The 17,180-nt window shown below is 47.4% G+C and overlaps 1 protein-coding gene across 4 annotated transcripts in view; it reads left to right on the top strand.

Annotated features, from left to right (window-relative positions):
- Nucleotides 1-17,180, top strand: part of LOC141264758 (uncharacterized) — a 41,632-nt gene that overhangs the window by 4,299 nt on the left and 20,153 nt on the right. For 3 of the 4 annotated variants that reach the window (XM_073677042.1, XM_073677041.1, XM_073677043.1), the window contains exons 5-31: nt 766-879; nt 1,178-1,627; nt 4,897-5,028; nt 7,314-7,427; nt 7,504-7,623; nt 7,906-8,028; nt 8,117-8,173; nt 8,572-8,692; nt 8,782-8,880; nt 9,082-9,171; nt 9,256-9,405; nt 10,088-10,231; nt 10,310-10,432; nt 10,610-10,774; nt 10,964-11,077; nt 12,483-12,614; nt 12,844-12,957; nt 13,055-13,201; nt 13,285-13,425; nt 13,541-13,687; nt 14,736-14,861; nt 14,954-15,064; nt 15,212-15,373; nt 15,808-15,900; nt 15,991-16,146; nt 16,443-16,529; nt 16,615-16,776. In XM_073677042.1, the coding sequence (XP_073533143.1) occupies nt 766-879; nt 1,178-1,627; nt 4,897-5,028; nt 7,314-7,427; nt 7,504-7,623; nt 7,906-8,028; nt 8,117-8,173; nt 8,572-8,692; nt 8,782-8,880; nt 9,082-9,171; nt 9,256-9,405; nt 10,088-10,231; nt 10,310-10,432; nt 10,610-10,774; nt 10,964-11,077; nt 12,483-12,614; nt 12,844-12,957; nt 13,055-13,201; nt 13,285-13,425; nt 13,541-13,687; nt 14,736-14,861; nt 14,954-15,064; nt 15,212-15,373; nt 15,808-15,900; nt 15,991-16,146; nt 16,443-16,529; nt 16,615-16,776 (3,694 nt within the window). The remainder of the gene's footprint in view (nt 1-765; nt 880-1,177; nt 1,628-4,896; nt 5,029-7,313; nt 7,428-7,503; nt 7,624-7,905; nt 8,029-8,116; nt 8,174-8,571; nt 8,693-8,781; nt 8,881-9,081; nt 9,172-9,255; nt 9,406-10,087; nt 10,232-10,309; nt 10,433-10,609; nt 10,775-10,963; nt 11,078-12,482; nt 12,615-12,843; nt 12,958-13,054; nt 13,202-13,284; nt 13,426-13,540; nt 13,688-14,735; nt 14,862-14,953; nt 15,065-15,211; nt 15,374-15,807; nt 15,901-15,990; nt 16,147-16,442; nt 16,530-16,614; nt 16,777-17,180) is intronic. The other variant, XM_073677044.1, reaches the window with a different exon arrangement.

Raw genomic sequence — 17,180 nt, 5'->3', positions numbered from 1 at the left:
GGGCACGGGGTCTCATTAGGCTCGTGGGGGAGGACGGGCACAGGGTCTCATTAGGCTCGTGGGGGAGGACGGGCACGGGGTCTCATTAGGCTCGTGGGGGAGGACGGGCACGGGGTCTCATTAGGCTCGTGGGGGAGGACGGGCACGGGGTCTCAGGCTCGTGGGGGAGGACGGGCACGGGGTCTCATTAGGCTCGTGGGGGAGGACGGACACGGGGTCTCATTAGGCTCGGTTTATCTTTTTGTAAGTGCAGCTGGAACAGGGTTACAGAGCAGCACAGATGATTTTAGGAAAAATGTCATTGAGCTGATGAGAAATCGAACTGGGTCCTTACAGCGGCACAGAGTATTTCAGGAAAGCAACATGGTGGGAATGTGGGAAGTCATAGTAGCAGAAGTAGGGGTCCCAGCAGCGCAGAGGATGTCAGGAGAGGAATGTGCTGATCATGTGAGTGGTTACATAGTGGAAGGTGCAGGGTCCCCCAGCAGCACAGAGTACTTCAGGAGATGAGTGTAGTGATCTTGTGTGGGGGGGGGGGGGTCACAGACTGAGATTTACATCATGGAAGGAGCAGGGGCCTCATTGGTAGAGAGGAATGCAGAAGCCATTTGCTTGGCTCGGATATATGCTGCAGTTATAGGCGCAGCCAGTGGATGAGGGGGGCGCTGGTTTTGGAAATATTAATGAGCCCTTCTCTTTACCGAGGGCATCATAATTTATATCTGTATAATGTCCTAGGATATGATGACTTCCCTTATCCCACAGATCGTTCTCAATTTTCGTGAAGGAGCGAAGAGTCTTACCCTGGATAATGTTTCCACGGAGAGCGCCCCCCAATGTCAGGGAGGATGCCACTGCCAGCAGGGAGTGGTGAAGCAGGTGAGCGGTCCTGACGTGGTGTCACGGATGATGGGATGGTAGTACTACTCGGTGGAGCAGGACTCTCTAAGAGAAGGCTCGACCTGCGTTCTTGTCCGTATTGTGGCCGCTGTCCCCGGCCTGGCGGCAGCTCTTGTGCCCCGCTCTCTTGTGTCCAGATCCCGCTGCCACAGACATGACAATCACGCTGCTATTTCAGATCCCAAATGAGAAAATATGGCCGCATACGGTTGTGTGACGTCTTCTCCAGTGGGTTAGGGGACATGCTCACTGACATCCTGCCCATTCTCTCTACCAGGTTGTCCTCATCCTCCTGGATCGTCCCCATGAATCGGCCGCATGTCCATTGTCCTCTCAGGAATCTCCCCGCACTATAAGCGCCAGTACCCAAACGGAAGGAAGAGATGGAAAATCCAAGCCCAATGCCCCGGTCCATGCAGAGAGACCTGACCACGTGAGCACAGAGACCAGCACAGGCACTGAGGAATCCCCCGAACCGATGGAGGGTTCCCCCAACACCAGTGAGGTCAGCCACAGCCCTCTGGAGCAGATCTGTCCATGCAGTGATCTAACACCCTCCGTACCGGACACGCCAACCCTACCGCCCTGCCCGGAGCGGAGCACCGAGGATGATGTGAGCGGAGGACAAGCCGGCATGGATTATCTGTCCCCCGTTCTAGATGAGCTCCAAGGAGCCCCCGAAAGTCTGGACCAAGGAGATGGATCTAATGTGGACTCACAGGCTCAGGTAACTGGGGCACCGCCATATCCTGTGGTGTCGTCGTGGGCTGGACTGCTGCCCTGCGGTGCCGTCGTCGTGGGCTAAACTGCTGCGGTGCCGTCGTCGTGGGCTAAACTGCCGCGCTGCGGTGACTGTTGCTTCATCTCTTTCCCTGTGCACAAGTCACTGGCAGATTACTTGAAAAGCCGCACTGCCTCTGTTAACCCTTTCACGATATGCGGCGCATGGCGTGTCTCCCCCTTTGATGCAGGCTCCGGCGATGAGCCCGCACCTTTCCGAGGACATGCCAGCTGATCAGATCATGTGCCTCTTAACAGCTGCGGGTGGAATCGCGATCCTCCTGCAGATGTTAACATGTTAAATGCCGCTGTCAATCTCTGCGGCATTTAACATCACTGCGCCAGAAGCGCGTCACAAGACCCACCCATTGGCGCCCGTGTCACATGACTGTGGGTCATCGATAGGTTGACATTACAACCCGGGGTGTACTGGAGATCTCTATGGTTGTCATAGCTGATCTGCTATGAGCACCACCTAGTGGCCGGCGCTCATAGCAGATGAGCACTTTTGTTGCATATAGCAGGGCTGAAGCCGTATGTGTAGCACAGGCGATCAGATGATCGCAGCCTCTAGTCTCCCATGGAGACTATTGAAGCAATTGTAAAGTAGAAAAAAAATGTTTTTAAAAAAATATATAAGTTTAAATCGCCCCATTTTAACCCATTCAAAATAAAACAATAAAAAATACACATTTGGTATCACTGCGTTCAGAATCTCCCGATCTATCAAAATATAAAAAGAATTAATCAGATTGGTATAACAGAAAAAAAAAACAAAACTCAAGAATTACGTTTTTTTTGGTTGCCAATCAAAACTTCATATCTATCCCAAAATGGTATCAATAAAAACGTCACCTCGGCACGCAAAAAATAAGCCCTCACCCGGCCCCAGATCCTGAAAAATGGAGGCACTACAGGTCTCGGGAAATGGCGCCATTGTTTGTTTTTTTTTTTGTTTGTTTTTTTCACCTCTTAAATTAAAAAAAAAAAGGAGAAATGTTTGGTATCTACGAACTCGTAATGACCTGGAGAATCATAATGGCAGGTCAGATTTTAGCAGTTAACCCCTTTCCGACGACGTCAGTAATAGTAGGTAGCTGCCCCTGGGTCTTATGGACCAGCTACGTACTATTACGCATAATGCGATCGCGCCCGCACACAAGCGGTGCGATCGCCACTGGGTGTCATCTGAATTGTCACAGCTGACACTCGGTGCTATGTGCAGGGAGCGGTCCCGCACCGCTGCTGGAACATTAACCCCCAAAATAAAGCAATCGAAGTCGATCGCAGCATTCCAGGAGCAAGGGGAGGTAAGCGCCTTTACTCACCTCCTCTCTGGCGTCCTGCGCTGTCACCTGCCGGGTCCCGGTTGTTGTCATGGTGACCTGGATGTTGTCATGACGACAAGAAGTTACTTTGCACAATGCGCGACCAAAGCAACTTCTCCCTGTGCAGTGCTGACAGGCTGTATAGCACAGGGATGCTGCTGCTCTCTATGCTATACAGCCGATCAGCATGTAAAAAGTGAAAGTCCCATAGTGGGACAAAGTGTAAAAGTAAGAAAAGTGTTAAAGTGGGAAAAAAAAAAAAATTGTAAAAATATGAAAAAAATAATACCCAAAAGATAAAAATATACTATACCCATAAATAAATATTATGAAAAAAAAACCCAAAACAATAAAAGTACACATATTTGGTATCGCCGCGTCCGGAACAGACTGACCTATAAAACTGTCCCGCTAGTTAACCCCTTTAGTGAACACGGTGGTAAAAAACAAAGCAAAAAACTGTGCTTTATCATCATACCGCCCAAAAAAAAAAAATGGATTAACACGTGATCAAAAAGACGAACGTAAATAAAAATAGTACCGCTGAAAACATCATCTTTTCCTGCAAAAAGCAAGCCGCCATACAGCTCCATCAGCCGAAAAATAAGTTATAGCTCTCTCTAAAGTGATACAAAAAAATTATTTTTGTAAAAGCGCCAAAACTTACAAAAACGATATAAATGTGGTACCACTGTCAACGTACTGACCTGAAGAATAACGCTGCCTTATCAATTCTACCACACGCTGAACGGCATAGAAAAAAAAAAACAATTCCTCCCAAAAATCGGAATAGAAAGCGATCAAAAAATGGCACGTACCCGAAAATGATACCAATAAAAACGTCAACTCGTCCCGCAAAAAACAAACCGTCACTTGACTGTCGGCCGAAATATGGAAAAATTATAGCTCTCAAAATATGCTGGGATTGGGATTGGGGTTGGGGTTGGGGTTGGGATTAGGGTTGGGGTTGGGATTTTTTCAAAAGTAAAGAAAAAAAAAATGATGATCTGGCGACTAATGTTGAGCGCAAGTGCTTGCTACTTGAGTTTGCATCGGGTGCTCGGGTATGCATTGAGTATCGCGGGTACTCGAGTCTCCGTCCCATATGCTTCATGGCCAAAAAAATTAGCTTGGATTGCCTGCCATGCACGAGCGATCCCCGCATGTTTTTTTTGGGGTGTCTAATAACCGTGAAACATGCGGCACAGGGACTCGAGCACCCGCGATACATGGTGCATACTCAAGTAGCGAGCACTTGCGCCCAAGACTAATGACAACTTATTCAATATGATGACCTAATGTTATCAAATTCTGTGTCGTACCTCTGGGTTCAAAATGTTCACTATACCCCTTGATAAAATCCTTGAGGGGTGTAGTTTCCAAAATGGCGTCACTTGTGGGGGGTTTCCACTATTTAGGCACATCATAATAATAATGGATGTCCTGACCGAACCCTGTTCACACTGCTGAGGGTTTGTGACAGTGTGGACTCGTAGATATATCTGTATGCGTTAATGCATCTTGAGCACAAACCTCTCTCCTGTGTAGGACTCAGGGCTTAGAGGGGGGATCCCGCTCCTCTCCCTTCCTCGTCAGGAGTTAGTGCGGGGCCGCTGACGTCACGTCTACGCATCTCGTTCACGTATGACAGGTGCGAGGCGGCGGATGTTTGCAGCCGTGACGTTACCGGCATCATTAACCTCCCGATGCAGAAGTGTCTGGAGCTGGATTAGCCTTTAACTAACACACAAGCTTTATTATAACCCCCCCCATGTGTGAGCAGGAATAGGGGTCTTCATCATTTCAATGTAAACCTCCGATAATCCCCGTATGTGACAACATGTCTGACTCTTCTACTGGTAGAATTATTATATCTCTGTATTCGCAGATCACTGATGACCAAGCACCAAAACATCTCAGGAAATGTGAACAAAGACCAGAGACCCCCTCACAGCCCCCGGTGTCTCCTCACAGCCGGCGAACCTGCAAACCGTTCTGTTTAGACCCATCTATAAACCAGGTGACGTAATAAACTGTGCATTATATGTGTGAGCAAACTGCTAACCCCAGGACGGCACCAGCAGATCATACGTGGCTCTGGGACTGCAGAATAATCCACAATCCACTGTTTTTTATTTATTTGTCTTTGAATAATTTCCAGGATTTTTACAGAAACTGCAAGTATTTCATTATAATACTGCCCCCTGTGTATAAGAATATGACTACTATAATACTGCCCCCTATGTACAAGAATATAACTGCTATAATACTGCCCCTATGTACAAGAATATATCTACTATAATACTGCCCCCTATGTACAAGAATATATCTACTATAATACTGCCCCCTATGTACAAGAATATAACTACTATAATACTGCTCCTATGTACTAGAATATAACTACTATAATACTGCCCCCTATGTACTAGAATATAACTACTATAATACTGCCCCCTATGTACAAGAATATATCTACTATAATACTGCCCCCTATGTACAAGAATATAACTACTATAATACTGCTCCTATGTACTAGAATATAACTACTATAATACTGCTCCTATGTACAAGAATATAACTACTATAATACTGCTCCTATGTACTAGAATATAACTACTATAATACTGCCTCCTATGTACAAGAATATAACTACTATAATACTGCCCTCTATGTACAGGAATATAACTACTATAATACTGCTCCTATGTACTGGAATATAACTACTATAATACTGCCCCCTATGTACAAGAATATAACTACTATAATACTGCTCCTATGTACAAGAATATAACTACTATAATACTGCTCCTATGTACAAGAATATAACTACTATAATACTGCTCCTATGTACTAGAATATAACTACTATAATACTGCTCCTATGTACAAGAATATAACTACTATAATACTGCCCTCTATGTACAGGAATATAACTACTATAATACTGCTCCTATGTACAAGAATATAACTACTATAATACTGCTTCCTATGTACAAGAATATAACTACTATAATACTGCTCCTATATACAACAATATAACTACTATAATACTGCCCCTATGTACAAGAATATAACTACTATAATACTGCTCCCTATGTACAAGAATATAACTACTATAATACTGCTCCCTATGTGCAAGAATATAACTACTATAATACTGCTCCCTATGTGCAAGAATATAACTACTATAATACTGCTCCTATGTACTAGAATATAACTACTATAATACTGCTCCTATGTACTAGAATATAACTACTATAATACTGCTTCCTATGTACAAGAATATAACTACTATAATACTGCTCCTATATACAACAATATAACTACTATAATACTGCCCCTATGTACAAGAATATAACTACTATAATACTGCCCCTATGTACAAGAATATAACTACTATAATACTGCTCCCTATGTACAAGAATATAACTACTATAATACTGCTCCCTATGTGCAAGAATATAACTACTATAATACTGCTCCTATGTACTAGAATATAACTACTATAATACTGCTCCTATGTACTAGAATATAACTACTATAATACTGCTCCTATGTACTAGAATATAACTACTATAATACTGCTTCCTATGTACAAGAATATAACTACTATAATACTGCTCCTATATACAACAATATAACTACTATAATACTGCCCCTATGTACAAGAATATAACTACTATAATACTGCCCCTATGTACAAGAATATAACTACTATAATACTGCTCCCTATGTACAAGAATATAACTACTATAATACTGCTCCCTATGTGCAAGAATATAACTACTATAATACTGCTCCTATGTACTAGAATATAACTACTATAATACTGCTCCTATGTACTAGAATATAACTACTATAATACTGCTTCCTATGTACAAGAATATAACTACTATAATACTGCTCCTATATACAACAATATAACTACTATAATACTGCCCCTATGTACAAGAATATAACTACTATAATACTGCCCCTATGTACAAGAATATAACTACTATAATACTGCTCCCTATGTACAAGAATATAACTACTATAATACTGCTCCCTATGTACAAGAATATAACTACTATAATACTGCTCCCTATGTGCAAGACTATAACTACTATAATACTGCCCCTATGTACAAGAATATAACTACTATAATACTGCTCCCTATGTACAAGAATATAACTACTATAATACTGCCCCTATGTACAAGAATATAACTACTATAATACTGCCCCCTATGTACAAGAATATAACTACTATAATACTGCCCCTATGTACAAGAATATAACTACTGTTCTCTCTTCTCTGCGGTCAGTATGTCGGGGATCTGCTGGAGCGGTGTAATGTGCCTCCTCCATGTGTCTCCGCTGCCTCCTCCTCCTCCTCCTCTCCGTGTGCCTGTATCTCAGCCCAGCCCCGTGTTAAGCAGGTGGGTGCACATTTTGTCTTTTTATATGGATATTAATTTGTCCTGGAGGAAGATTCAGTATAATTTTCTCTTTTAGATTGTAGTGAATTTTGTGGAGCCGGAGAGCGCGGCAGGGAATGAAGACGTCCCCGCACCCTGCACCTCTCGTGACTTCTCACCTCCTGTAGTCACGTCCCGGCAGCACCAGGAAACGCAGGTGGGTCCAAATCCTCTACATTGTATCACCTGTCTGTTACTGATCGCAACAAAAGATTCTGCTCTGAAGCCGGCACTTGGCAGAATTATGGTGAGGGGAACTCCCTTCGCCCCATGAATCTTCTATAGACGGTGAATGCAGCGGCGGTCCTGCTCGTGTGTCCCAGCGTTCCTGCGCGTGTGTCCCAGCGGTCGGACCCCTTTTATCTATCCCCTTATTGGTACGTTCTGCGCTTTCTCGCCTGCTGCTCACGTGGATTCGTGGCGTTTTTTGTCTTTCCAGACCTGTAATTGGTTTCTGCTGCCACAAAGAGCACAAGAAAATCCAAAGAGTCCGTCTCCAAGACCTCCGAAGAGTCGCAGCTGCCCCCCGGTACTGAACACCCGCACTACGCCAATATGTCAGGTGACGCACTCTTCCAAGTTATTGGTGGACCTAGGCACAGAGCCGTGTCCTAAGATTTAACCCATTAATGGCCTCTATTCCTGCACAGGAGGGAGAGCATGGCCCGGCCTATCCTCAGGACATCAGCGTTCGCCTGGAGAATAAGGTATTGCAGATCTTGGCTGTGTAATCACGCTGCAGGCAGGTATAGACCCCCCCTGAAGATTGGGGGCTACTGGGGCAGAGGTTTGCTGCTTATATTAGGCTTTTAAGTTGCTTAAACAGTAATTCCTAATCTATTGAGAACCGCTGCTGATAGGAAGTGTCCTATTCTATCACCGGGAACGCTCAGTCCTGCTGGATTTGCGTTGTGCCATCATCACTTCTGCAGATGCCGACACCGGTGATAACATTTGTGACATTGCCTTTTTAAGCGATTTCCCATAAGTTTGCAATGGCTCTGTTGGGAAGTGGCCTAAATGGTAATTCTCCTTTTCAAACGTTCTTATTTTGGGGGTTTCTCGCCATCTTCCTCTGACCTCTTTCTCTATATTTGCCCCGCAGGTCACATTTGAGGACGTCGCCGTATATTTCTCGAAGGAAGAATGGGAATTGCTTGGGGACGAAGATAAGGACGTGTACAGGGAGGTGATGTCTGATAATTACCAGTCTCTGATTTCCCTGGGTAAGTCGCTAGGGCCGGCGCTGGCCAATGGGTCCCCCATGTCATCCAATCAGTTCTGCTGGTCCTCATACTTTTCCTCCTCACCCCAGGACTCCTGCAGGAGAAGCCTGACCTAGTGTTACGGATCGAGAACGAGGAGGAGAGTCTGTGGGTAAATCTGGGATCTCCCAGAAGGATCCGTCTGCATGGTGAGTGCATTGATGGATGCTGCAGTTTTCACCGTTTACAAGACCTCTGCTTGCTGTCAGTGAGTGGACTGTGCAGCTTTGCTCACAGAGCTGCCGGCTGTTACAATAATCGGATTATCCTGTTTTACATAATTCTTATTTTCACTTAAAACCAGAAAACTTTTTTTAGTTTAGTGATCAGACTTTGCTTTCTGCTATCAGAGGAGGATCCTCCGTGTTTCCTGGACCAGCACATGGACGGGATCTGCGCGTTGGCCAAGGATAATGACGCTTCACCCTGCAGTGGAAGAGGTGAGATCTTCTGAGCCTTTCCAGCGAGCTGTGCAGATATGATGTAACATGGGATCATCGCCTCCTTGTCCTGTCCGCCCTCAGAGTCTGCTGAGAGTAGTAGTCACCTCGGCGCCTTGATGCGACTCGTGAACGAGATCCCAGGTTTCCTCTTGGGCAGCTCGGTCACAGATGGCAGCAGCTCTCCCGCCCGCAGCACCGAGGATCCCGGCAACAGCCGGCCGCTCCTGAAAGGTGAGACCGGCGTCGTGTTCTGCACATGGTGATTGTTTGTGTCGTTAAGATGGAAACGTTGGGTTGTAGTCGTTTTTTTTCTATGTGATATCCATCTGCGGGAAAGCTGACGGCCACTGGGGCCGCACTGTGGATCTCCACATTCCCAAAACAGGGGTGAAAATGAATCATACTAAGAAAAAGAAACCGGATAAGTCGACTCATCCATTAAGGAATCCGAAGCTGAGGAAACCAGCAGTGCAATGTTTGCTCATGATCAGATTATAATGAAAGTCGTAAAAACCAAACACAAAAATTAATAGCAAATTGCAGTTTTCTCGCATTAGGGGGCCCAGGACCTGCCGCTAGGTGTTGCTCCTCCTGGCGGGCTGACCCTCTCCTCAGACCCTCGGCAGCTTAGTTCTTCTCATCATCAATGTCATTGAGGGACAGAGCCATGGCTATTGTGGAAGACGAGGCCCTCTCTGGTCACTGCATGGGCGGTCAGGCATCCGGCCTCTGCTGATCATGGCTGCCAACTTGTCCTCCGTCCATAACTTTGTCAAAGTCTACAAGTCCCACTCTACGGCTTCGGCCGCTGCGCCGTGAAGGGGTTAATGACCGTGCTTTATTCTGGGGTTGCACAGAGGATTTTTCTTGCAGCCTGAAACGTGTTTCTAATTTGTGGATTTTATTAATTTAGTTAAAACTGAGGATCATACGCCGACTTGTTCTCCAGCTTCTTCCCACGCTCCGGCGAGCGAGACCCCAGAAGTCACAACCGGTCTGGGGGTGCACAAGCGTATGGAGCAGAGTAATGGCAAAATCGTGACCAAAGTAGAGAAAAGTAAGTGTCACATTTGTGGGGGATTTGTAGTACTGACCATGGTGCCCAGGATGACTGATATATCACCTTGTCTTCCAGTAGAGGTCGCTGTGAGTCAGTCCTCCAGGTACAGCGCCCCGGTCACCCATCTGCCCATATCACCGTCCTGTATCAAGAGTGACCCATGCGCCAGCACTGAGGGCCGGCTGCGGATCAAACAAGGTGACGGCTGCGGACTTACGGGGGCGCTTAAATTCTCAGTTTGCAGACAGAATTCCAAGATCAGAAATAGCATAAAGTTTTTCAGTCTTTTGCAAAATATACAGAATTGTCAGTGTTGGTGTGTGACCAGTTATCTACAGACGGCATTGTAGAAATTCCCTGAATCTGTTCCCACAGAAGAGTTTCCTGCCGCCTGCAGTCCTGCTCACCCCCTGACCGGACCACAGAGACATGTTGGGCTTCACAGGAAAGACCTTTCCCATTTTCCAAAAATCCCCCTGTACAGTCCTGGACCCCGGGACTGTCCGATTCCTGACCACATCCGAAGACCGGGCTCTGGAGGTGAGTGGCCAGGTTCACTGTGCGATCGGTAGTAATTGGGGCAATGACACCAACCTCGCTGACTCGTTAGGAAACGTACGGCCAATGTGTCCTGTAAGTCTTCTGACCCCGGTCAGTCTTCTAAATGGCCCAGAAAATAAGAGCAAAACTATTCACTAATATATTCTATCCTCTGACCGCCATCAACAGGTGGGTCGTCGCTGAGTCGCTCAACAGCTGCCTCCCCCAGAAACCCAAGTGTTTCCCCTCATCACGGAGCAAACTGCACTGGTCTGGGGGAGCTGAAAATGAAAATAAAGCAAGGTCTGTATTTTATGTTCCACTAAGCATCAACTTAGAGAAGTGCAATTTATATAGTTCCCTGATATCTCTAAAGCAAATGTCCAAGTTACATTACTGATCCTGAGTTACCTCCTGTATTATACTCCAGAGCTGCACTCACTATTCTGCTGGTGCAGTCACTGTGTACATACATTACATTACTGATCCTGAGTTACCTCCTGTATTATACTCCAGAGCTGCACTCACTATTCTGCTGGTAGAGTCACTGTGTACATACATTACATTACTGATCCTGAGTTACCTCCTGTATTATACTCCAGAGCTGCACTCACTATTCTGCTGGTGCAGTCACTGTGTACATACATTACATTACTGATCCTGAGTTACCTCCTGTATTATACTCCAGAGCTGCACTCACTATTCTGCTGGTGCAGTCACTGTGTACATGCATTACATTGTTGATCCTGAGTTACCTCCTGTATTATACTCCAGAGCTGCACTCACTATTCTGCTGGTGCAGTCACTGTGTACATACATTACATTACTGATCCTGAGTTACCTACTGTATTATACTCCAGAGCTGCACTCACTATTCTGCTGGTGAAGTCACTGTGTACATTACATTACTGATCCTGAGTTATATCCTGTATTATACTGCAGAGCTGCACTCACTATTCTGCTGGTGCAGTCACTGTATAGATACATTACATTACTGATCCTGAGTTACATCCTGTATTATACTCCAGAGCTGCACTCACTATTCTGGCGCAGTCACTGTGTACATACATTACATTACTGATCCTGAGTTACATCCTGTATTATACTCCAGAGCTGCACTCACTATTCTGCTGGTAGAGTCACTGTGTACATACATTACATTACTGATCCTGAGTTACCTCCTGTATTATACTCCAGAGCTGCGCTCACTATTCTGCTGGTGCAGTCACTGTGTACATACATTACATTACTGATCCTGAGTTACATCCTGTATTATACTCCAGAGCTGCACTCACTATTCTGCTGGTGCAGTCACTGTGTACATACATTACATTACTGATCCTGAGTTACATCCTGTATTATACTCCAGAGCTGCACTCACTATTCTGCTGGTGCAGTCACTGTGTACATACATTACATTACTGATCCTGAGTTACATCCTGTATTATACTCCAGAGCTGCACTCACTATTCTGCTGGTGCAGTCACTGTGTACATACATTACATTACTGATCCTGAGTTACCTCCTGTATTATACTCCAGAGCTGCACTCACTATTCTGCTGGTGCAGTCACTGTTTGCATACATTACATTACTGATCCTGAGTTACATCCTGTATTATACCCCAGAGCTGCACTCACTATTCTGCCCTATATGCCGCGCTGATGTAAGTAGATGTCACTCACTGACGGACGTTTTTCCTTTTGCAGAGGATTCTGGGAGTGACAGAGACTTGTCAGAGTCCCCAGTATATGGCAGGAGGGTCCCCCATCCCCCGAGCTCCTCTTCCTCAGAGCGGGAGCAGTGGCATGTGACTGCTTCCCCCCGGAGGTTCCCGGCAGGTAATGTGGTGATTGTCCTTGTCCCGTTCTGCATTATTTCAGCCTGTTGCAGTGTGTTGGGGTCTTCACCTCCCGTCTCATCAGATCCTGGAGCTTCTGCAGTTTCTGGCTTCCCTATAAGTGACTCCAGCTCGGCTGCATTGTCTGTCGGAGTCTGAGGTCGCCTGAAATCCTCTTGTCTTCTCAGATGCACTTTGTGGCTTTTCTCACAATGTTGTGTTTTTTACAGACGCCCCCCTGGGCAGCTCCCCCTTACACAGACTGGTGAACTGCCTGAAGGAGATCTCTGCCGTCCGCCCGCGTCTTTACAGCAGCTCGTGGTCCGCCGCACGATGGGGCGCAGGTAACTTTACTGCAGTGCTGTGAAATAATGGAGGAAAGCGTCCAGCAATATCTGACCCGGGGGTCTCCTTTGCTTCCTGTTTGTTGTGTTACTACAGAAGCCTCAGCCAGCTCCCCCCGGGACCCCCCGATACCTGCGCCTCCACCCAATCCCTTCACTGTAGCAGTCACCAATGGAGCGGCCCAGCTGAGGGGCGCAGAGCCCAGGACGTCAGACGGTCAGAATACCAGAGCGGGCAGAGATGGTGAGGAGCTGGGGTCGACTGCAGGGTGGGCACCGGGTTACTTCTTTTATCGGGCAATGACCTCTGCACCTTCATTGCTCCAGAGCCGCACATGGGCTCCGTCCCGCTGTCTGCCCTCGGGAGGTGTCTGGAGAAGATCCATTCCCGTATGTCCAGCGGTGGATCCCACAGCAGTGAGGAGTCCCGGAGGGTAGGACTGGCCGTGAAGAGGACCCACTCTGATGGTAAGATGGCCATAAACTCCCCCCGTCCGGGTCTTTTGAGAAGGGGCCTGATTAATCCCCCCCGGTCGCCCCATGCGAAGCCTGCTCTCTTCTCAGTGGCCTCGCTCTATTTCAGATCCGTCTGGTCGCTCTACTGTCTTAGGGGGTGTAAAGCGGCCCACCCTAGAAGTGTCCGGCTCCTCCCGGGTTGTCAGCAGTTGTTCTCCCAGCCACCGTGATTTGTGGAGACCCCCAGAGGAGCTGCCCAGGGCCCCCAGTGAGGGTAAGTGTTAGCCCTGAATAATTGTACTTTCATTTGTTTCTTCACCTTTATCTCCGAGCCAGAACCTTTTTATGTTTCCATCCCCGCAGCCGTATGGGGCCTGTTTTATGCGAAACAAGTTGTCTTTTTGAATGAAACCATTAATTTTACCAAATATTGTACCGAAAAACTGGGAAAAAAATCCCAAGTGCAGTGAAATGGTGAAGAAATAAAATAAAACACAATTGTATATTTATTTTTTTTGGGATTTTCCATTTACGGCATTAATTGTGTGGTTAAAGTGACCGGGGAACCTGACTCTCCAGGTCGGTACGATCACAGCGATGGCAGACGTGCATTGTGCGGCTTATATGTTAGGGGGTATAAAAAGTGCAAAAATTAAAAAAAATAATAATAATAATTTGTTTCTTTTTTTCTGAGTATCATAACTTTTTTACGCTTCCATCATTGGTCCTGCGGGACGGCCTGGTTTTTGCATGTTTTCATTAGCACAATTTTGGACGTACGTACGATGTTTTTTTTAGCAGAATGAAATGTGCTTATTGCTTTCATTTTTGGATTGGATAAAAAGGGGGTCGATTAAAAGTTTATTTTGTTTTTCTTCTTGCTACTTTTCACTTGTTTGATTGCTTTTACTGTTTAGTGCAATAAATCCGGTATTGCATTATATAGTAAATATCCCAATCTCTCAATAGTGCCCAGCCTGTGCTGAAGCGTCACCAACACACCAAGATGGAGGCCTTCAGCAGGTCCTTGGCTTCCATGGCAGACCATCAACATCACTCAATAGTCTGAACGGCCGCCCCTCTGGGACTGCGCCACTTAAAGGGCTGTGTGATGTGATAGTATGGAGCAGGAAGGGTTAATATGGAAGGTGACAGCCTGGTATAGTGACCTCTGGTGGTGAATCCAGGGCACTAAACTCTCTGGGGTCTTCTGGGCATAGCTGCCTGCAGCCCCCTCCTCCGGACCCCCCCAGCAGGACCAGGCGCACAAGCTTCAGATCCATCATGGAGAATGCTATAAATGTATAACTCTCATCATCCAGATCAGCCTGTAGGAAAGTCCCATCTGATGAGCGTCATGAACTGTGTGAGGAAGATCCCCGGGCGCCGGCTCAGCCCCTCCGTACATGTCACGTCCCCCGCAGACACGGGCCGCTCCAGTGCACAAGGTACCTGCAGAGACCCGGGAGATGGCGGACAACACAGCCGGAGGTTTTATATCCTCCCTGATTATTATCACTGATCTCTAATATTCTTCCAGGAATTGTTACCGAGGTGAAAGTGAAGCAGGAGAAAGATGAAAACCATCCATCAGAGACTCCCAGACAATGGATCCAGCCCCCGCAGAGTCCGGACGTCCCCATGCAGTCAGGTCAGCACCGTCCTCCTCCCGCCTGTGTGCTGTCTCCACATGCAGCGATATTGATTGTGGGGTGTTTTGAAGGGTTAACAGGCTGATCACGGTAGGACCCATCATATAGTCATAACACTAATTAGCTTGTGGTTTAACCCTTCGCAGGATCCTTGGCCACAAACGTTCACCTGACCGGGCTGATGAGACTTATGGAGGAGATCCCGTGCGCAGAGGCCAGTAACCCGTCCCGGGCCATGTACAGCATCGCTGTCGGACACTCCCTCGTCCGGAGAATGGACCGATCCAATCACCTCTCCTCCAGTAATGGTGAGAATAGTGACTAGAAAGGGTTAATAGATTTTCTTCTCAAACATGGCAGTCTGGCCCACGGTGCGTTAGTGTGTCAGGGCCCTCGCTGCTAACAGGACCGGTGTGGGATTGACAGATAAAGTTTTTAGAAAGTTGCAGAACTTTTCCTTTTAATGTGACTAAGCTTTATGTAAATGAGCCCCTTTGTCACATGGTCCTGTAAATAACGCAGGATGCAGCAGGTCGTGCCCGCATGATGATTTCGGCTCTGGAGTGCACCGAGGCTCAGCGGTAAAGACAGGGATAAGGATAGAAATTGCCGTCCACATGGAGCTCTACTTCCGTACACACATTAGCCATGATACAAGCCGGGTGTAGGGGCACAGTCAGTGTCCGCTCTCAGTAGTGCAGCCTCGCCTCCGCTGTCATCTTCCCGTCTCCTCTTCATGTAGATGATTGCGGTTTCCAGGAGGAGCTGAATGATGGCACCATCGCGTCTGTGGACTCCGTGTACAGCGATGACACCAGCTGGTCCTCGGAGAATGGTAATGGGTCACACTCCGGTCTTCTGCCATCATGTTGGTCTTAATGGTGAATGATCAGCCCAGTAAAGGCTTCTGTCTCCCGATCCCCAGTGGACCCTTCGTATTCAGCTATCGGTGGTCTGCAGAGGGTGTTGAGCGAGTTTGCTGAATTAGGATCGGTCAGTCCCCTGGTTGCAGTGGCTGCTCCTCCCGTCTCCAGCGTCCAGGAGGGAATCGCACTGAAGAAACCAAAGGACGCTTCAACCGGTGAGTGGACATCACGGCTTTTATCTGCCAGCAGCAAATAATGTCTGCAGTGATCACGTAGGGCAGAGGAGCTGCACCCTGCAATGATTGACAGCTGCCTTCCAGCACTAATGGCCGACACTGCAGAAACCTCCTGGCTGTGCAGCTCTTTCTGCGCTGCTCCCATTGGCACCAATCACCCTACGATCGCAAGGGCTGGCGACTATTGGGGAGTAATACATGTATCAGCCGGAGTGTGCGCATGTTCCTAGTCCTGTTACACCGCGCTTGTATGTGACCTTCTGAATAATCTGCAGCTTCCACCTCCCGACTGAATGAGAGCATAAGACGATCGCCCCGGGAGGCCGTGGGGATTGCACACAGTGCCTGCTCTACGGAGAATGGTGAGAAATTAAGGCTTTCTTCTTGGATAACTTAGTTCAGTCCAATCCCGTGTATAGCCGCATGCTTCATATTTTCATATTTCAGGGGAAGCGGCAGTTGCAGCGATTCGTGGCCTGCAGAAAGTTGTCCATGGCTTTGTAGAACAAGAGTGTGTGAGTCCTATAACTGCTGTCAGAATTGCGACCCCAACCCCCAGCTTAGGCCCCCGGGACTATTCTGGGAAGAAATCCGGTCCGGAGGAAGAAGGTAACAATGCTAGAATGATAATATAGGTATTGCTAGGCCCACCCCGCTCTGCCCGCCTAGGCCCGGTCTGGTCCCCAGCCCCATCTATCTAGGCCCAGTCTGGCTTTCCCGCTCTGCCCATCTATCTAGGCCCAGTCTGGCCTTCCTGCTCTGCCCATCTATCTAGGCCCAGTCTGGCCTTCCTGCTCTGCCCATCTATCTAGGCCCAGTCTGGCCTTCCCGCTCTGCCCATCTATCTAGGCCCATTCTGGCCTCCCCGCTCTGCCCATCTATGTAGGCCCAGTCTGGCCTCCCCGCTCTGATCCCCCGCCTTATCTATCTAGGCCTGGTCTGACCTCCTCGCTCTGCTCTGCCCGGTCTGGCCTTCCCGCTCTGCCCGGTCTGGCCTCCCTGCTCTGTCTGTC

This window comes from Phyllobates terribilis, unplaced genomic scaffold (assembly GCF_046119375.1).
Source record: "Phyllobates terribilis strain yellow unplaced genomic scaffold, ASM4611937v1 Scaffold_4__5_contigs__length_816908805, whole genome shotgun sequence".
NCBI lineage: Eukaryota > Metazoa > Chordata > Amphibia > Anura > Dendrobatidae > Phyllobates > Phyllobates terribilis.
The sequence above is the reverse complement of the archived record's forward strand: the minus strand, read 5'-3'. Positions and strand labels throughout refer to the sequence as shown.